Consider the following 18,827-nt stretch of genomic DNA (forward strand, 5'->3'; position numbering starts at 1 on the left):
ATCCAATCCATTGGAGGGAAGGACGGCAGCAAACGAACACTCATTGCCAACCTCCCACTTGACATGGATTGGACATCCACGTTCTCTTGCTTATTTGAGCTCAGGTTGCTGGGGCAGCAGATTCAGCGGGGAAGATCAGACTTCCCACTCCCCCAGGCACTTCATTCGGTACTCAGTCGTTTGGTCGCCGTTTTTTTGGTCGTCGGTCTTTTGGACGCCCGGAAGGTTATTGGTAATTACCCTTTAAATCGTTGCTCAAATTCCCTAAATACAAACTGCTAATTACTATTTAGACATACTTAATGCCCTAGTAATTATTAGGCTAAAGAAAAGCTCAAAATTTCCCATACTTTTATTGTTTTTTGTAGGATAATTTGTTAAGACGCTGACTGACGTAGCTTCTTAAAGGGACAACGCATGTACATACAAACTCTTATACACTGACACGTCGGCTCAGTGAAACTGCTCATGGCCATTGTTGGCTTTTATTGAAGCGTAGACCGTGTTGTTTTATCTTGTTTTGTCGCCAGTCTTTTGGTCGTCGGTCTTTTGGTCGACGGTCTTTTGGTCGCCGGTCTTTTGGTCGCCGGTCTTTTGGTCGCCGGTCTTTTGGTCGCCCGTTGTTGCGGTCCGGGCGACCAAAAGACCGGCAACCAATCGACCGCGACCAAAAGACCGGCAACCAATCGACCGCACACAGGAACACCTCACCAGGGAGGCATCCTAACCAGATGCCCGAGCCACTTTATCTGCCTCCTCTCAATACGGAGGAAAGGGGTTTTTACTGCGAGCGACTACCAGATAACCGAGGTTCCCACCCTTATTTCGGATGGTCTAATCTGGGATCTTGCGTTTTGGCCACAAGCCACAGCTCGTGATAATCGGCGAGGGTCTATTAACTGGCAGCCTTCCAATCTTTCTTATAAAACCCAAAACAGACATGATTCAAACTTTACAAAATTTAACGGATACCAACTGTGGAGATACAGAAGAAAAATACACAAACACTTTTGTTTTTACATGAATAAAATGACTGTACAAATAGTTAACTCCTTCACCACCACACCATTGACATGTATGGACGTCAATGGCAGCCAGCAAGTTAAGAGTCCAGGTTAGGTCATTCAAACAGCTCTTCTACACGCATTCTTTAACGGCCAGTGCTGGCGTGGGTCCTATTTGCGTCCATATGTAACCCTTCTGCGGCCGTACGGGGACAGTTGGGAATGGCGAGCTCCGCGATTTAAAGTACTCCGATGGTGCGTGACACACAAAGTCTAGAAATTCCATCTTCCTAGGCAGGTCCTCCTCCGGACCTGAGGAAAAACAAACAAACAAACAATCAAACAAAAACAAACAAACCTGAATTTAATATGTAATTAGAAGTCACACATTCTGAAAATATAAACAAAAAAATGACCTAATATAAAGGTTCCAGGGTCAAAGTGGTCTTTGGGGCTGGCCTGCGTGGGGAGGAGCCAAGTCAGAGCGGCGCTCTTTTCGCAGTATTGATCCTGAACGAATCCTCGGATCTGGGCGTAGTAGGGCTTTCCGTCGTCCTCGTCCGTCACTTTGATTACGTCGCCGATCTGGTAGTATACACCCTGAAATATATTTTGAAATGTTAAAATAGTCTTTATATTAGTTCCGTCTTTATTCTGTTACCTCTAATGTATATTCAACTATTTACACACATTAAAATTAAAAGGGACTGTTTCTAACCTTTAGCATTTAAAAAAACTGGAATTATTAACATGTTGTCATTTGTATAAAAAAAAATTCTTAATTTAAAAAAAGGAAAAATTATTAAATACTTTGAAAAAATGCATTCAATCGTTCCAGTGTTTTTTTTTAAAATCCTTTCTATTGGTAGATTCTTAAGAGTAAATATTCTCATTCCCTCTATTTTTTGTTTACATTTTCGGATTATGAATAACAAGTAGTAAATATTTTTCTAATCATTCTTCCTTTAAAAAATTCAACGAACAAGGAAAACCGTAAATATCTGATTTGTTAATGTGTGAATAATTTTCGACATTGGTTTGAAGCTCCAAAGCACATTTCAAGCTAAAATTTGATCCAGATGAGCAGTTTTGTCATCTCATTGTAAAAATAATCATTTGTGGCAAAAAAAAAATCTCTCTCTATATATTTATATATATACCTTATAGAAGACAGATTCCGCCGTGATGACGGTGGCGACAGATTCTGGCGCTTTGATTGGCTGAGGAGAAGAATTACATTTCACAACAAGCTGGGAAATAGTACACATTATTACAAGAATTGCGCATTATACTTACATTTTTTAGTTTAAAAATGTGTCTCCTGCCCTTGCCTTTGGTGGACACCTTCTTCTCAGACGCGGGGGCTTTGTACTTGGTGCTCCTCAAGCGTGCCGACCTCCTATGAATCTCCTGCTTGGACTTGACACAGAAATATTGTATAGTATTTGCAAAATATGTGCTGTGGTAGTTAGTCATTTGATAGATATGTTAAAACGCCCTTACAGACAGTGATAGACGTCCAATACATGTTGATCGTTTTATCACTGCCACCTCTCCAATCCAAATGGATTGGACGTCTACCGGCGTCAAAGACAATTTGCCTCTTTGCCCCCCTTCTCTTTACCTGCTTGCCTCCGCCATTGCTGGGCTGAGTAGTGGATGACGTAGATGCCGATGACGGTCCACCACCGCTTGCAGTCGTGCCGGTGCTGCTTTTAACCGAACAATTATTGCACAAAATGTCGCCCTGGTTGCCTTTTTTCCACATGGACGACGAGTTGGTTTTGCAGACAGCGCAGCATGGTTTCAGGCCCAGCGGCATCCTTCCACACAATGAATAAAATAACCAGACTGTTAGCTAATTTTCATCCGTAAATGCGATGATGAGACGCCATGAAAAGGCGTCGAAGAGTGCGTTATTGGTCCATGCGAGGGGGTTCATTCAATGTCGAATATTACGACTTGTTCAAGAAATATTGACTGATTTCTGTGTTTATTTATGCTCCGAGGGAGAAAATATTCAATTTCTTCTTCGTGGCTGGCGTCCCATTTTGTTCTTCTTTTACGGTTGTGTTTGTGAAGGGGAGGGTGCCATCTATCGAATAGGAGCTAAACAGTGATGGTTAAAATTACATAAACTGCGTTTTTTTAATAATTGAATTCTCTATCATCACGTGAAGTGATATATAATGGAAAAATATAAAGAATGAAATATGCAAAATATTTATTATTACTCTAAATTATTCTTTCCGTTGTTTTAAAACACATGAATCACACAATTATCTCGAATTTTATAGTCATTTTTTATGAACACCTTTTTTAAACAAATTATATTTTACACGCATTTTTTTGCTCACACGAACGGTCTGTGGCACTAATTTGAATTATGGAGTTGTATTTCATACCGGTAGTACAGCCCTCCAACAGGAGGCGCTAAAAAGATAACAAATTAAAAATTAAGCGGCGAAGAAGAATACGTATAGTGTTTCCATTTGTTCCCATACGAAAAGTTTTCCCCCTTTCAACTTTCCGTGCTGAAATGTCTCAAAGTATCGCAGATAAAGACGACCCCATGCCGGACAACAAAAAGGGCATTTCCTTGCCTATTTCCAGAGTTCGCTTGATTATGAAGAGCTCCCCAGACGTGTCGAATATTAACCAGGAAGCGCTTTTCCTCACCACCAAAGCAACGGTAAATACGTACATGCTAATTTTAGCTCCCGCTAAAATGGTTTCATTTTATTGAACGAAGCACATGTTTGACATATTTCTCTCTGTATAACACCCAAAGAAAAAAGACACTAAAGTTTACCTGGTTAATTGTTTTGTACAATTTAAATTCTTGTAGTCCACAAATTACAACAAGTGAACAAGCTACTATACGCGTACTTGTACTACAGTACTTGTAAATTGCGTGTACGTACTTGCATATACTGGTGCTAAATATAATGTGGACTTTTGCTAAGTATGTGTACATGTCTTACTGGCACTACAAGTTTGTGTACTTGCCTCTCTTTTTACTACAAATACCTGGACTACTATGTACTCTTATTACAGGTATGCTCATGTTCGTACTATGGTAATGAAGGTCATTTAAACTTGTACAACAAGTAATTGTTCGTAAGTGTACAACAAGTTACTGAGCAGCACAGCCAAGCTTTCCAAGCAATTACCTCAGAAATGGCGGTTTTTAGTTTTCTGAGTAATATTGTCTTAGTTGTTAAACAAGTTTTTATATTTCAAATTTATTTAGGAGATGTTTGTTCAACACTTGGCGCTGTCGTCGTTCAACAACGGACAAGGGAAGGAAAGTAAGAGTTTATCATACAGCGACTTGGCCAACGCTGCTGAGGAGGTGGAAACGTTCCAGTTTCTAACAGGTGACAAATAAGCTTAAAAAAACACTAGAATACAGGTAAAACTGTCAATTTCTAGTCACTAAAATACCACTTTGTTTGTCTAATTCACAACCATTCACAGCGATAGACATTCAATTCAATTTGACTGGGGGACGGGCAGCGATCAAAATAGTAAATAAAATGGTAAAAATCCCATCCACAAATAAAAATAAATTTTGGAATATTTACCATGCTATGCTTATTCTAGCATGAAAATTTGCTGATAAAAAACCTGACCCATTTATCAAAAAATCAGCTAAAACAGCAGAATCTGAAAGAGTTTCACCAATAGCGAGAATGTGTTTTTTTGCCTCCACAGACATCCTACCCAAAAAAATCTTGGCGTCCGACTACCTTAAGTCTTTGGAGCAGATGCGAGAAGAAGAAGCAGAAGAAGCTGACGTGTAAAACAAAATGGCTACCATATCTGGAATAGATGTGATGAACTTTTGCAAACATCCGCACTGTTGCGTGTCGCACTGACTTAGCCGCACAAAATAGTGACACGGTATCACGAAGTCGGCGCTCACGTGAGTCGATGCACGCAAAACGATAGATGTCAGAATCCCGCGTTGGCACTGAAAACAGCTCAAAGTCACGTCACTTTACAGCTGAAATACTTGAAATTTCTTGTTTGGAGTATTTTTCCACATGTAGTAAGTACTTGAAAAGCTGTACTAGTTGTATTTTTTTTGGTTATTAAATCAGAATCATTTCAGATTACGGTTCTGGCAAGTTATTTCTAATGAAAAAAACAACAACTTTCTTTTCGTATAGATTCCTCTGTTTTATAACAATCAGGATGTTGTGATGTTCACTGGTGGTTGAGTTGGTGGAGCCTGAGTTCCATGTGGTGCAGATTCTCCTCCAGGTCGGACAGGCTCTTCTCCAGGGAGGACGCCAGGGCACCACGGGCCAACGCCGACCCCCTCGTTTGAGCCAGATGCTCCTTAATACTACACATTGTGATGGTAAATAATACAACGATGGAAGATTTCAAATCAATTAGACGTTGAGCAAAAATGAGTCCAATAATACATTCATTGGATGACAGTGCCACTTAAAATGTAACAGACTAGTGATGAACTCATTTGAAAATATATATTTTTTCGTTTCTAGGAGCCACATAATTGACTTTTTGTTCATTGACTGCTTAGCGTCCTACTTCAAACTGATTGGACATCTACTAAATCAGATGTGAAATGTGTCACCTGGCAAGGATTTCCCTGTCCTTCCCGTCTCTCCTCTTCTCCTCCAGGGAGACGAAGACCTTCTCCATGGTGTCCAAGGACTCAGCCACGCTGAGGTGGTCCGAGACCACCCCTCGCACCTCTTCCCTGGCCTGCAGCTGGTAGGAGAGGCCGCCTTCCTCCACGCCGCAAGAAGAGGTCACGGCCTCCAGGGCGGCCCTGTTCTGCAGAGCCAGTAGTCGGGATCGGGCCAGCTCCTCCGGCCGGGCCTCGTTCTCTTGACAGACGTGGGGCGAAGGCAAGAGGAAGCGTTGCGTGCAGTTCACGGGGGTCCTCGCCGTCGTATCCGCAGCACCGTCGGCCAGGAAGCTGTACAAGGGGGACACGCCGGACCCCCACCCCTCATCGGTCCAGTCGCCTTGGTCTCCAAAGACGTCTTGAAAGGGGGAGGTTGCCAAGAAACCCAGGAAAAGCCAAGTACTACTCAATGACCCCCACAACATCTTCAAACTCTAAAACACACATTAATATCTTGGATTCAACTCAAAATAGTCCCATTTTGAAAATTGAAGTTTGCTTTTAAACCACTTTAAATCTTTCCCTACCATTGGCAGCGGTAGACATCCAATCATTAAGCGTCTAATCATGCTTCTTTTATACATTTAAAATTAACGACTTGAAATAATTAAGACGTGGAATTCGATTATATCAAACTTAATTTAAAAAAAATCAAACTTTACAATTTAAATATATTTTTTAAAAACTAATACAATTGCTGTTAAATGCAGTTTGTGTAAAAGAATTACTTACTTTGAGTAATTTCAAAATTATAATTTTCCATGAAAAAAAAATTCCTGACATATATATGTATATATGTGTATATATACTATTTATATATGTATATATGTATGTATATATATATATATATATATATACATATATATATACATACACATATACACTTACACATGTATACATATACACATATGTACACACATACACATATGTACATATATATATATATATATATATATATATATATATATATATATATATATATATATATATATATATATATATATATATATATATATATATATATATGTGTGTGTATATATATATGTATGTTTTAAGATATAAAGTACAGTCATTCTTCAAACTGCATGCAGCACACAGTACTGGAAAACATGAGAAATACCACATCTCGTCTATTTAAAGCTGCAATATTGTCATCAAAACTTACCTTATTGTCAAATCTTTAATGTCGTTTCTTGCTGTTTCTGAAAAATGCAGTTTTTCTTCTGAAGAAAGCTTGGGCGAGGCGTGAGACTGTCCCGCCGTGCTCGTCGGTCGTGAGTGCCTGAAGTCATCGGAAAGAATGAGTGGTCGTCTGAAATGTGCGCTCCATGTTTACTAGGCCGTTTTAGCAACACCCCCAAATGTCCGACTAATCAAGAGCAGACCTCACAAGTAAGTTTTCTGGATGCTAAAGGAGAGAATTGACAAGAAATGGATTATTTTACTCATGTAAATTTAAGGTTTGTGTTTAGTGGCTTTTAGTCAATCACTTGAATTTCTTTAACATTCATTAGAACATTTTTGGGAGGTTTTTTTTTCTCCGCACCTGTGTTTATGGAAACGCCAAATTCCTGGACACAAATCATTGAAAATGGGAAAGTGAATTACAAATACTACTGTCGTTCGAGAATACAAATCTACATGAGAATAACTCCAAATTTTTAGTAGCAAGTAAACACTGTTGTGGGAGAACTTTATGCAAGCTGTCATGTCAAGTCATAGGATAGCAACATGCAAGAGTGATAATGTCTAAATTATGAAAATATTTGTGTGTGTTTTTGTTTTCTTTTTTACCATAGTACATTGCCAATGTATTGGATCGGAACTCTGAGGAGCACAACCCTATCAATTCACTGAAACGGTAAGATTATATATTTTTTCTTTACATTTTCTATCACTTCTGAGGGTCTGTTTTCAGTTTTTTAATATAGTACTCGTTAATAGAAGTAAAAATACATTAATTATAAACAACTTCAATAAATGACCAAAAGTGCATTTGGGGTTTCCTCAGGTTATCCTTAAATTTGACATCTATTAAGCCACAGAACCTTTGGAAACGAGTCATTTCACAGTGCCCTCTGGCGGTACCTTTTTCCAACTGCGCCTACTGACTGTCCGCGCATGCGCTTCTCCAGCCCCTCCCCCTTTTTGTCACCAAACCGTAGCGTGACGTCATCCCGCCGACGCTGCCGGACCGGAGGAGAAATCTAGCGAGCCAACGGAGCGACTCTCCCAGCCAGCAGACGCCGGAACGGGCTTGCCAACTCCGGCCTCCGTGCCACGATGGCCTCCGACGGTACGGACGAGCGTTCTCCGCTGCTGTCCACCCCCACCTCGGAGAACGCGCCGCCCTACCTGCACGACCCCAGCCCCCGAGGTAAAGTGCGTGCTAGCTAGCGAATAGGGGCCCCCATGGGTGTGGGAATTGGGTTAACTAACGAGACGTGAGGCCTGCAATTTTAACGGAAATGCTACATCACTTCCAAAACAGGCTCGGTTCACTCGGTGTCTTTGGTAGAAATGCAACATATTCATTTTTTTCTATCCTTTCCTCAAATAGAACAATCGACCCTCCTATCGCGATATTTGTAAACTATTTTGTCGTTTTTGTTTGTTGTGTTTTGACATATGATGTTAATTTGTTTAGTCTCTGCTTTTATCTCAAAACAGGAAATCTTAACCAATTAAAATGAAAGGAAAATCAAATTGTCACACTCAAGCACACCTTAAAATGTTGGTTTTTTTCTTCTTTATAATGTAATGATTTCCAGGTTCAAGTTAATTTTTGAGATTATGTGCAATCATGGGCGAGGAGAAAAAGATTTGCTATGTGGTTGCAGGCATCTCATGTTACAGCCTCCCCTGAGATTGAAAATCACTTAACATAGATTTACATGGACCGATCATGGGCTTCTTTTGACTGCCATGGACGTCTAAATTATTTTCAATGGCACAATCTGACCATTTTTAGATCTAAAGATACCATCAACCGATACATTATTTTATTAAGTAAAAGAATGATCATGTTTTAGATGAACCCATTAAGTAAGGAATAATTCACTTTATTTAAATAAAAAATTCAAAGCGTTATTTTTTTTCATTTAACTTTGTAATTCAAATTTGGGGGGGGGGGATTGGGGCTAATGACATTATTGGGTACCAATGACTACAAATGTGGATGAATATTGAGTTTATTTGTTTCTGTCTGAAGCGGAACTCCCTCCGCCGTACACGGCCATCGCCAGCCCGGACGCAGGCGGCGTCCCCGTCATCAACTGCCGCGTGTGCCAGTCGCTCATCCAGCTGGACGGCAAGCTGCACCAGCACGTGGTCAAGTGCACGCTCTGCAACGAGGCCACCGTACGTCCACTCTGTCCGTCAAAAGTCGTCCGTCCGTCGATCACCTTGTCTCTCTTTATCATAGCCCATCAAGAACCCACCCACAGGGAAAAAGTATGTGAGGTGCCCTTGCAACTGCCTGCTCATCTGCAAAGACACATCCAGGAGGATAGGATGCCCGCGACCCAACTGGTTGGTACTAAAACCACCGGAAACATTGTACCGTGTGGATCGATTCGTTGTGTTAAATTTCAATCCCTGGTGGATTCCAACCTTCAGTGTGGGGTTTGTTTGCATCTTCTCCGCCTCTAAATTGGCCCTAACTATGAGTGATTGGTTGTCAGTCTCCGTGTGCCCTGTGATTGGCAGGCTACCAATTCAGGGTGTTCCCTGCCTGGTGCCCCTAGTTAGCTGGGATAGGCTCCAGCACCCCCACACAACCCTTATGAGGATAACCAGTATGGAACTGAATGAATATGAATTAACATTAACCATAAATATTTACTCAAATTTTATATGGTTAAATAAAATATTAACATTAAAGTTTATTTGATTAGAAAAAGCCTAATTGCTCAAGAAACTAGTCTTAATACACCTTTAATACAAATTAAGTGATTATTTTAAATAGAGGAACATTTAAAGAATCAAGTTTGTTCTTCCTCTGGCTAAGATGCACCCTCCCATCAATGAGTAGATGTCCAATCCTTTTGAAATATGACAGCAGGCAACCCTGCTATTTACTAGACGTGACACTTCCTATCACCCAACAGCCGCCGCATCATCAACCTGAGCCCGGTGATGGTTATCCCCGAGGAGCAGCCCGCCCAACCGGCCCTCCCCGTCCAGCCCGATGGCATGCGTGTCGTCTGCGGGCACTGCGGCAATACCTTCCTGGTAAATCAGCTTTCTTACCCACTACTCATTCAAAAAACTAATAAAAAAAAAACAACCACAACTGGAAACTAGTGTTGTAGACCCATCCAAAAATAGTTTGTGTCACTGTGTTTTCTCAGTGGATGGAGATTCGCTTCAACACGTTAGCAAAGTGTCCTCACTGCAAAAAAATGTAAGTATTTCAGATGTTAGTGGACTTGAAGTAGTCAGGTGATGCTCACAGTCCCTTGAGCGGCGTCACATGAGAGGCATGTGAGGATTACGTTCAAGTTTCCAATGGAGCAAACCCCAAATGCCGCTCATGTGACCCGACCGACATTGCCAAAAAGCTCATAATGTTCATGAGTTTTAAAAAAAATATATATATTATCCTTTTTTTTCCTCAGCTCGTCAGTCGGCAGTGCGCTCCCTAGGCGGCGCTGTTGCGCTTACATTACCGTCGGGATGATCTGTGTCTTCATCGGCGTCGGGTTAACTGTAAGTCATTTCCTTTTCAATAAAGTTGTCCATTCTTTGTGGCTTAAATATTGAGGAACAATATTATAAAACAAAAAAACACACAATTCTCTTTCTTTTTTGGGCGGGGGGCCTGCAGGTGGGTACCCGAGACTTCGCCCGTCGCTACAACGCCACATACGTGTCGTGGGCGGTGGCCTACCTAGTGGGGGTCATCTGCCTGGTGCGAGCCTGTTACTGGGGCGCCATCAAGGTCAGCTACCCGGAAAACAGCTTTGCTTAAGAAACCCCTGGCGCCAGATGACCTATTGACCTTTTCCTCCTGTTTGTCTAAAAACCAGATTCTTCTCATTTTAAAAAAAGCATTGTTTTTCCGCCAATGACCAAACGGAGACAAAGTCATTGCACTACAGGTTTAATTTTAACTCATCGACTGCCATTGACGACGACAAACGTCCGATCCTTTTGAATGGCGAGGCCCTCAATGGCAGTTAATGATTTAAACGCACGTTTTCGGCGGTTTTGCTGCTAGCTAGTGACCAGCTATGGAAGCTGCGTGGCCGTTTACTGTTCTAACTATACAAAAAAAAGCCAGGAATTGTCTTTTGAACTCCGTTGTCGACCATTTTGTTTTGGAGTCGTCAGCGATGTTGTAACCGTGAAGCAGTACACTGACAGTTTACCGTATTTTACTTTTTGACGTGTGCCAACGTTTGCCCCGCAGTATTACGAGATTACGGCTAACCCTAACCCTACTTCATTGATATCCATCAAAAAGCATTGGAAAATATATAGGTACAGGAAAGTAGTGATAATATTTTAAAAATAAATTTAGAGAATTCAATTGAATCATAAAAAAAAAGAGAAATACGTATATAAAAACATTGTAAAATAGAAAAAAAATACAGAAAACTAAAGTCAAATAAATTTAGGTAAATCCTTTTGAAAAACTATTATGAAAAGCCAATAGATTTTGAGTTCCTTTGTTCCAAGGAGCTTTTAAAGGCTTTTCATTTGCTGTCGATTTAGTTCATTGTTTGGCATTGAAAGGGTTTCTAAATTCTACCTTTTTAAAATATCAACATTTTAGAAATTAGTGAAAACATTTTAAAATTGGGATTGATTATTTTTTAGTTATTTTCATTTTATTTTAGCATTTTCACCTTTTTAGCTCTAATAACTTATGTCTTAATACTATTTGCAGTGCTGAAAGCACTGCCACCTAGCGGTCAGATAGATAAATTACAACAAATTTGATGTACTTCTATGTATTCTCCAATGCTTTATGTAAATTCGGTAATCAAGGGGTCAATGCAAAATAGCAATAATTGATTTCTTGTATTTGTTTTGCGTCACAAACATGTTCTCTTTTCTCTAAGAATGTAATCTAAGGTAGCGCTCATGCACATCCAGTCCACTAGGGGGCGCCTTTTCTTGAATGTGGAGATGGTGGGCGAAGCAAGCTGAAAGAAAAGTCTTTGTACAATATTGCGGAAGGCAAAGGTTGGTTCTTTTGCAAAATGATTATTTATCAATAAAATGACAAAAATGTGCATCTTTTGGTTCTTTTTGCAGTCTATTTATTCAAATCGAAAGGAATTTGATCTTTGTCATCAACTACGGTATGTTACACATCTATTTTTTTACTGCAAGGGAGTAATGTTTTAATATTTTCAAGACTTTTGACACTTCTGTACAATTATGCAGTTCTTACATATTGTTGTGATAATTTTGATTTGCTGTTTGCAAATACTTTGGTATTTATGTTAATTTTAGTTTTGCTTTCTGTCACTTGTTTATTAATTGTAGTATTTTTTCTACAAAATTTCCGTTTTAACACAACTTTCATGTTGTGAAATATTTTTCCTTTTTAAATTTTTGTTTTAGGTTAAGTTATTTTCAAATACTTTAATGTTTCTACCTGTAAAAAAAGAAAAAAAAAGAAAATGCCGTACCACATTCCAACACCAGATAGCCACAATTCCACCCTTTTGGGAAAGTAAGCTTTGACAATTCACAACAATTTTAGAATTTTACATGATTTTACCTTTTGATCTTGATCAGCGTGAATTTAATAAACAAAAACGGATCGCTGTGTTGAAGTTTTATAATATTTGAAGATGTAAAATGTGCTGCTACAATCTGAAACTCGAGGACAAGATGCAATGGGCTCACGTCAAATGGAAAAAGAGGTCATTGCTGCTTTTTTAAGGGTTTCACACGCACACACGCTGGCTTTTGTTGAGCTACTGATTCTTATGTAAAGAAACACACACTTCTAATCGCTATGACTTCATACGTTAGCCAAATGTGAGTTATTCGCTGCTCTCAGTTGTTGTTGAGGACCCACCAAGAAGCTGAAAAACAGACAAAAATATTAGAAATTACAATTATGGAAAAAATACAATCTCATAATTTTCATGAAGAAAATACAGCAACAAAACAAACTACAAATTTAGAGTGGAATTGATGAAAAAAGTAAACTGTACCTGACAATTAAATAGTGAAATACATTTTTAAAGTCAATAAAATGTGTTGTTTTTTTCACTACCAGGTATGAGCATGGTGCTGATGTTCTCGGGTGTCTCCAGGAAGTCCACGTTGGCCCTTTGGAAGGTTTTGCTGGAGTTACTCTGCAGGTGACTTTTTGTTGTTGTTGACACAAACAAAATGCTTACTGTTAAAGAAGCCCTGAAGTACTACAGTAAGTGACTTTAAAATAATAGCACACCGTATTTTTTACACCAAAAAAAGTGACAAAAACCCAATTAGTCTTCGTTTCTAAGATGTCCGGCCACTATTGAAACGAAAAATCTCCAAACCGACGATGAATTCACATCTAAAAAAGATAGCATGCTAGCTATTAGCTTACTATTTTGTTGTCGCTGGGTGACCGTACAAGCTAGCACGACTAATCATGAACATCAATTCTGGTTGTGATGCTGAGAAAGCAGTTGCGTTTAAATGGAATAACTATAAAATGGTTTAAGAGTCACATTTGAATGCCAAATTTTCCTATTTTGACATGCTCACCATTTCACAGCAAGTCAAAAGTAGGAGGAGCTTGGACCACTTACTTCTTCCACACGTTGTTGTGTTCCCAAAACTCGTAGATGACGAAACCACACGCGTTCGACACCCGCTGGACGCACATGCTAAGAAAAAAAACAAAAAAAATGACCCAAACATCATCCTAGCTCATGGTCTTCCAATGACAGCTGTGGATGTCCAATCCATTTGAGGTGGCGAAGGGTGTCCCCTGCCATCCCTCCCACTTCAACTAGATTGAACATTTGGTAGTGATAAATGAATTATAAAACATGGCAGACGACCTGTCCTCGCCCCTGCCAACAGGGCCTCAGGGCGGCCATGTTGGTAGGGTCAACGTTCCTAGCAGTGTGTTAACATTAACGAGCGAATTTCTCGTCCGATTACCCTTCAAATGGATTGGACGTCGACCCGTGATCAATCCATTGGCAAGAAATTGAATGGACGCCACTGGATTGGCACTAGAAGAGTGAAGTACGGTTGCGTCATGTCTTTCTCGTGTGTCAAATGTCAGCGCCGGCTTGGGGCGGGGTGCTGCCTTTTGCCTAAACGCGAAGCGACAGCATGCGAACAAGCAAATCGGTGACCGCTCTATTTTTTTGTATTTAAAAAGGTTTCAGTTTCTTTTAAATAAATGTAAACAAATGAGTATTAAAACAACACAAAACAATGGAGAAAAAAAAATTGGTCATCAGTTACTGGTTTACTGATGAATTCTTTAAATTGCTGATTAATAGCCTTTGAAATAATAATAATAATAGGAATTATTATGGGTCAAGCCCATACTTACTGTAGACATCCGGTCTGAGTGAGCGCCGAGTCCACGTAGAGTCTGAGCGCCACTCGAAAGTCCTCCAACTCGTCCTCCAGCACGGACAGCTGCCTCTGCACGATCAGGACGTGCTGGCCGAGACGGCGTCGCCACGGCGACCGCTCATTATCGCAGTCGTGGGCCAAAACACGGCGACGGCGCTCACCAGCTTGCTCTCGGGGACCTCGTCTTCCAGGGGCTCCAGGCGGATCTCCTGGCGAAAGGACGCCGCGTTGGTTGACGGCGACAGACGTCCGATCCGTCGGGACCGGTCGGACCGGTCCCGACCGATCGGCGGTGAACTCATTTAAAGAGCGGAACTCGGAGGAACCTTCTGTTCCAGGCGGTCGATCAGCTTCTGGAGTCTGTTGACCTGGACCGTCCAGTGGTTCTCCTCGTCATACGTGCCTGCCAGCCAACGTTTTTTTGGGGGGGGGGTTGGTTTTGGATATTTCAGTGACCGATCTTTTTTCGGCAGGTGGACCTGAGTTGACGAGACTCAAGATGGCGTTGCTGGGGGACAGGCTGTTGTTCCTCTGGAGTCTTCGATTGGAGCGGCGGCCCGACCACTGGATGGACAGAACTTCAGGTTTGGCTGGACCTTGTCTAGAATGACACATTTTGGCTTTCATTTGTTAACTAATGGCTCAAGCTAAATCAATGTGTCTGTCATGTCATTGACTAATTAGATGCAAATTTATGAACCAGTGACAAGTGACATTCAACAGCATTGACGTAGGCGGAGGTGCTTAAGCGCGCCTGTGTCCGCCCACGCCGTCTTAGCCGCCCCGAGGCAAGACTCTGAGACCCCTCGGGGATTTTTGTTTGTTTGTTTTAAAGCAAAGGGCAACGAGAGGTTTTCAGTGTGGAATTTTCACACGTCTCAACGTGACCGCGAAAAGCACTTTCCAGCCACTAACATCTTCTCACAAGTACACAGTCTTTTTTCTTTTTTTTTTTTTGCCGAGTGGGTATTGGCGCCACTTCTGAGACGAAGAGTGACGGCCAGAAAAACGTCATGGCAACCCCTCGTATATATTTATTAACATGAATCGAAATGATAACTGATTCACACTTAAACATGACTTGTGCTTATCCTCACAAGGATCGTGAGGGGTGCTGGAGCCTATCCCAGCTAATTTTGGTTACCAGGCAGGGCAACCCCCAGCCAATCACGGCACAACAAATTCACACTCACACACAGGGCAATTTAGAGTGTTCAAACAGCTAGCCTAGAATGCAATTTTTGGGGATGTGGGAGAAAACCGGAGTACCCCTAGAAAACCCACGCAAGCCCAGGACGAACATGCAAACTCCACACAGGAAGGTCCGGACTAGAAATTGAATCCACGACCACTTGTCCTCCGTATTGTTTTTCTTAAAACAAAAATGAAAAAAATGGTGAAAAAATGTGTGATGTATGATTTTTTTCCCCCCTGACTTTTCCCGTCGCGTCTGCTCGGCAGTGGTCTCCATAGCGCACTCCAACGAGCTCTGCAGCGACTTCAGCTGATTGGTCGTCTCTTTCAGCAAGAAGCGGGTCACGAACTGCTCCAGGTGGGTGGACTCTTGATAATCCTGTCGCCCAAAACAATAATTAGCAAAAAAAAAAAGAATAAGAGCGAGGGAGGACAGCATGTCGACTTACCGTCAATTGTCAACTCATTGGAGCCGTGCACGCTAATGCACATTTTGCCCAGCAGATAATATAGTAGTACCAGCAATCGGCCTCAAATATCCCTTTCAATTGGCTCTCCCTGACAACCGTGCGTGAGCAATTCATGCAAGGCAATTGAAAATAGCAACCCATATAATCCCCACAGAAAACCGCCACAAACATCAATGCTAGTCATGGAAACTGGCAAAAGCAGGCTACCTAGAACCCGTATCCACTGCTAGCATAAGGGATTAACGCACGAGCTAAGCCAATGTGTTTTAACAATAAGTAAAATAGTCCTGTTTTGGTTAAAAAAAAATGCTTCTGTAACGTTCTGTGCCGCTATTCTCAAACGTAACGCACGCACGTTCTGGAGCGAACAGCCGGCGCTCAGCGGGCGGCAAAGCTCAAAAGGTCAGCGCTTGTCCGGCGCACGCCACCTCCCGCCGCGCTGGCTTTTGTTCGGACGCGCCAGAAATCGGGACGCTTTTAAACAGCCCAGTGGCACTTTTAGTTTCATTCGCACAAAGGTCAAAAAGGGATAAGAGACATTGGACTTCAAAATGCTAGCCGCGTTTGTTAACTTAGCCACTATAGATGAACCAAAAATGTCCGGCCGAAGCCGGAAGAGAGTAGGGTATGGCTGGACGGGGTCTTTGTGACATTTTAATTTGTTGGCCGCCGCCATTGACGGCAATAGACATCCAATCTATTTTGACTGGAAGTCTATTTATTTAATTTGAAGCTCTCCCACCTTTTTTGTCTTATCCATGGCCTTGAGAATGGAAACGTTGAGGTCTTCCAATGCTGCCAAAACATTCTTGTACTCCCCGAGATGCTGCGAGAAGTACTCTTAAACATAAAACACACCCCGTCACACACACACACACACACACACACACACACATAGAAAGATGCTGTGACATCCACAAACATGACAAAACGGCTGCAGGTGGCGGTCAGAAATAGCATCGGTTTAGAAAACAAAATCAGCGTCACCTTACCGCACAGTTCATCCGTGTCCACGTTGCTGGGGCATAGACAAAAAGAAAATATAACAGTCAAATTCAAGTTTATTTTTTTTACCCTTTAAGTGACACATATTTTTGTGCATTTTTTTCTGAATTTGACGGAGACTCACTCTGTGTGATGCGTGTCGATGGCGTGGAAGAGCTCCCGGAGCTCTTCCGGCGTCAGGACGCCATCGGAAAAGTAGGCCTTGAACTCGTCAAAGGACAGTTTTCCGTCGTCTGTAGATCAAGAAAGAAATCCGCTCCAAAAACGGCTGCAATTCCTTGAAAAAGCACCGTAACCGTCGTCATTTTGCGCAGAAGATGAAGAATATATGCGCGCGAGCACTGTTTTATCGTCAAGTTGAGTAAATGCATTGGTGCTTGTGATTTGGCTGATCTGTATAAATAAAAGATAAGTGATTATATTGTTCTAATCTAACTAAGAGTATTTTTCACACCTCTGTCGGTAATAATTAACACGTATTCCCAAAGAATGCCAATTTTAGAATGCCATTAAGTGTGGTGAGGGTTAAAAATACCCCAAATGTCCTTAGTCCATTTTTTTTTTTATTTGATTAAAAATATATAGATGGACAGGTGGTGAGCGGTTAGTGCGTCAGCCTCACAGTTCTGAGATCGAGGGTTCGACCCCAGGTGCGGACCTCACTGTGTGGCGTTTGCATGTTCTCCCTGGGCTTGCATGGGTTTTCTCTGGGTACTCTGGTGTCTTCCCACATCCCAAAAACATGCTAGACTAGCTGGTTGAACACTCTAAATTGCCCCTAGGTCTAGTAAATATGAATGACCCCTAACCCTTGTATCTCTTTTTAATTTTTAATGATTTAATGACATTACATTTGTTTAGTATTCTTTTGTTAATACTATTTTATGTACTTATAACTGCTCCAAGCCTTTCTATATTTTGTTCCTGTAAATTCACGCATTGAGGGGCTAATCATTCCTCTTTCTTTTATTGTTAATGAGATTAATTTGAATTTTTGGTTGACTATATTAGGTGTATTTTTCTCCCCAATTGTTGTTGTTTATAATCTCTTTATTACAAACTCCATTTCTGCTCTCCGGTCATGCCACTGTCTCCATGGAAACCGTTCATCAGCAGGGAATCGGCGTTGAAACGTCGCCGACATAATTTTTTTTTCTTCCGTCGTCACGACAAGAAAAATAAAACTTTGAAATATTTACCGTTTTTATCCGCTCGCCGTAAAATCTGGAAAAAACAAAAGAAATAAATCGTAGTTGATTTTTAAGCACTATTTTGCCATTGACGGCGATAAACGTCCAATTTTATTGGGAGGGCTGGGAGCACTCTGATGGACCTCTATCGTCGTCAATGGCACGGAAACATTCCTTTATCTGGATGTAATTAATAACTATAAATGATATTTAAAAATATATATTTTTCCCTTAAATAACTTCTCTTTTTATATCCAAGATAATAATTGAACATTAATATACTTACATCAATAAAAATGGACATTCCTTTTTTAAGCTCCATCGGGATGTCGGATTCTTCGCATAATGTTGCCACTTCTTCCGAAATATCCATCATAAAAATATCAAATATTGTTTCCGTCCTCTTGAAAAGTGCGCAGGAATGCCAATGAATGAGTGAATGTGCTTTGCTCTTCGCCAGCAAGCAGTCAAGGTACCGGAAACCAGTCCTAACTACTTCCTGTTTGAGTGAATTTCGGTGCAAAGGAGCGTATTAAACATGGTGTTTTCTCTTATTTTGGTAGTTGCGCGTTTAAAAATCGGTTGGTTCATGCTAGCTTAATCCAAAAAGGGCAGCTTGTTGCTACTATTCGGGGGGATCCAACGAAATGTTCATCATTTTGACCCAATTTTCACCTTGTAATCCTTTTACATTGACGATTTAACAACTTCCCGTGACAAACCAGAACTTTAAGTGTGGTTTTAT

The 18,827-nt window shown here is 41.0% G+C and overlaps 5 protein-coding genes across 8 annotated transcripts; 2 read left to right on the forward strand and 3 right to left on the reverse strand.

Moving 5' to 3' along the window:
• Positions 1–944: 944 nt before the first annotated feature.
• gatad1 (GATA zinc finger domain containing 1) lies at positions 945–3,069 on the reverse strand. The gene is made up of 5 exons (XM_077590665.1): positions 2,629–3,069; positions 2,301–2,423; positions 2,165–2,224; positions 1,421–1,604; positions 945–1,316 (listed from the first exon to the last, which is right to left on the reverse strand). The coding sequence occupies exons 1-5, from the start codon at positions 2,824–2,826 to the stop codon at positions 1,138–1,140; spliced, it is 744 nt and encodes a 247-aa protein (XP_077446791.1). The 5' UTR covers positions 2,827–3,069; the 3' UTR covers positions 945–1,137.
• Positions 3,070–3,460: 391 nt separating this feature from the next.
• Positions 3,461–5,120, forward strand: chrac1 (chromatin accessibility complex subunit 1). The gene is made up of 3 exons (XM_077591345.1): positions 3,461–3,696; positions 4,258–4,384; positions 4,722–5,120. Exons 1-3 carry the CDS (start codon positions 3,544–3,546, stop codon positions 4,808–4,810), a joined length of 369 nt encoding a protein of 122 aa, XP_077447471.1. The 5' UTR covers positions 3,461–3,543; the 3' UTR covers positions 4,811–5,120.
• Positions 4,921–13,008, forward strand: pip4p2 (phosphatidylinositol-4,5-bisphosphate 4-phosphatase 2). 3 transcript variants are annotated; one of them, XR_013297962.1, is made up of 14 exons: positions 4,921–5,058; positions 5,180–5,373; positions 5,661–6,069; positions 6,886–7,062; positions 7,470–7,531; positions 7,806–8,047; positions 8,882–9,030; positions 9,095–9,201; positions 9,780–9,903; positions 10,023–10,075; positions 10,290–10,380; positions 10,499–11,862; positions 11,935–11,981; positions 12,914–13,008. XR_013297962.1 is itself a non-coding variant. In XM_077591342.1 (11 exons), the coding sequence occupies exons 5-11, from the start codon at positions 7,954–7,956 to the stop codon at positions 10,640–10,642; spliced, it is 762 nt and encodes a 253-aa protein (XP_077447468.1). In that variant the 5' UTR covers positions 5,213–5,373; positions 5,661–6,069; positions 6,886–7,062; positions 7,470–7,531; positions 7,806–7,953; the 3' UTR covers positions 10,643–11,912. The 3 variants fall into 3 exon arrangements, 1 of the variants encoding a protein (XP_077447468.1); XR_013297961.1 differs by lacking the exon at positions 4,921–5,058 and having other exon boundaries at positions 5,213–5,373; positions 5,661–5,753; positions 5,823–6,069; XM_077591342.1 differs by lacking the exons at positions 4,921–5,058; positions 11,935–11,981; positions 12,914–13,008 and having other exon boundaries at positions 5,213–5,373; positions 10,499–11,912.
• On the reverse strand, positions 5,543–7,835 carry LOC144067522 (uncharacterized). Of its 2 annotated transcripts, XM_077591343.1 has the most exons (3): positions 7,759–7,835; positions 6,836–6,952; positions 5,543–6,104 (listed from the first exon to the last, which is right to left on the reverse strand). In XM_077591343.1, exon 3 carries the CDS (start codon positions 6,093–6,095, stop codon positions 5,610–5,612), a length of 486 nt encoding a protein of 161 aa, XP_077447469.1. In that variant the 5' UTR covers positions 6,096–6,104; positions 6,836–6,952; positions 7,759–7,835; the 3' UTR covers positions 5,543–5,609. The 2 variants fall into 2 exon arrangements, with proteins under 2 accessions (XP_077447469.1, XP_077447470.1); XM_077591344.1 differs by lacking the exon at positions 7,759–7,835 and having other exon boundaries at positions 6,836–7,046.
• On the reverse strand, positions 11,639–18,562 carry necab1 (N-terminal EF-hand calcium binding protein 1). Its single transcript, XM_077591346.1, has 13 exons — positions 18,369–18,562; positions 18,092–18,116; positions 17,017–17,125; positions 16,880–16,905; positions 16,630–16,727; positions 15,660–15,796; positions 14,703–14,824; positions 14,550–14,626; positions 14,385–14,432; positions 14,198–14,310; positions 13,437–13,514; positions 12,911–13,002; positions 11,639–12,716 (listed from the first exon to the last, which is right to left on the reverse strand). The coding sequence occupies exons 1-13, from the start codon at positions 18,456–18,458 to the stop codon at positions 12,688–12,690; spliced, it is 1,044 nt and encodes a 347-aa protein (XP_077447472.1). The 5' UTR covers positions 18,459–18,562; the 3' UTR covers positions 11,639–12,687.
• Positions 18,563–18,827: the final 265 nt, after the last annotated feature.

Source organism: Stigmatopora argus, chromosome 21 (assembly GCF_051989625.1).
Source record: "Stigmatopora argus isolate UIUO_Sarg chromosome 21, RoL_Sarg_1.0, whole genome shotgun sequence".
NCBI lineage: Eukaryota > Metazoa > Chordata > Actinopteri > Syngnathiformes > Syngnathidae > Stigmatopora > Stigmatopora argus.

Excerpts from the sequence above, each read along its gene's own strand:
- gatad1 (XM_077590665.1), bottom strand. The coding sequence starts at position 2,826 with ATGCCGCTGGGCCTGAAACCATGCTGCGCTGTCTGCAAAACCAACTCG. Across the intron at positions 2,424-2,628 it reads GCAATGGCGGAGGCAAGCAG|TCCAAGCAGGAGATTCATAG; the intron begins GTAAAGAGAAGG and ends TTCTGTGTCAAG. Across the intron at positions 2,225-2,300 it reads ACATTTTTAAACTAAAAAAT|CCAATCAAAGCGCCAGAATC; the intron begins GTAAGTATAATG and ends TCTTCTCCTCAG.
- pip4p2 (XM_077591342.1), top strand. The coding sequence starts at position 7,954 with ATGGCCTCCGACGGTACGGACGAGCGTTCTCCGCTGCTGTCCACCCCC. Across the intron at positions 8,048-8,881 it reads GCACGACCCCAGCCCCCGAG|CGGAACTCCCTCCGCCGTAC; the intron begins GTAAAGTGCGTG and ends TTCTGTCTGAAG. Across the intron at positions 10,076-10,289 it reads TGTCCTCACTGCAAAAAAAT|CTCGTCAGTCGGCAGTGCGC; the intron begins GTAAGTATTTCA and ends TTTTTTCCTCAG.
- LOC144067522 (XM_077591343.1), bottom strand. The coding sequence starts at position 6,095 with ATGTTGTGGGGGTCATTGAGTAGTACTTGGCTTTTCCTGGGTTTCTTG.
- necab1 (XM_077591346.1), bottom strand. The coding sequence starts at position 18,458 with ATGATGGATATTTCGGAAGAAGTGGCAACATTATGCGAAGAATCCGAC. Across the intron at positions 17,126-18,091 it reads ACGGCGAGCGGATAAAAACG|ACGACGGAAAACTGTCCTTT; the intron begins GTAAATATTTCA and ends CTTGATCTACAG. Across the intron at positions 16,906-17,016 it reads ATCGACACGCATCACACAGA|CAACGTGGACACGGATGAAC; the intron begins GTGAGTCTCCGT and ends TCTATGCCCCAG.
- chrac1 (XM_077591345.1), top strand. The coding sequence starts at position 3,544 with ATGTCTCAAAGTATCGCAGATAAAGACGACCCCATGCCGGACAACAAA. Across the intron at positions 3,697-4,257 it reads TCCTCACCACCAAAGCAACG|GAGATGTTTGTTCAACACTT; the intron begins GTAAATACGTAC and ends AAATTTATTTAG. Across the intron at positions 4,385-4,721 it reads AACGTTCCAGTTTCTAACAG|ACATCCTACCCAAAAAAATC; the intron begins GTGACAAATAAG and ends TTGCCTCCACAG.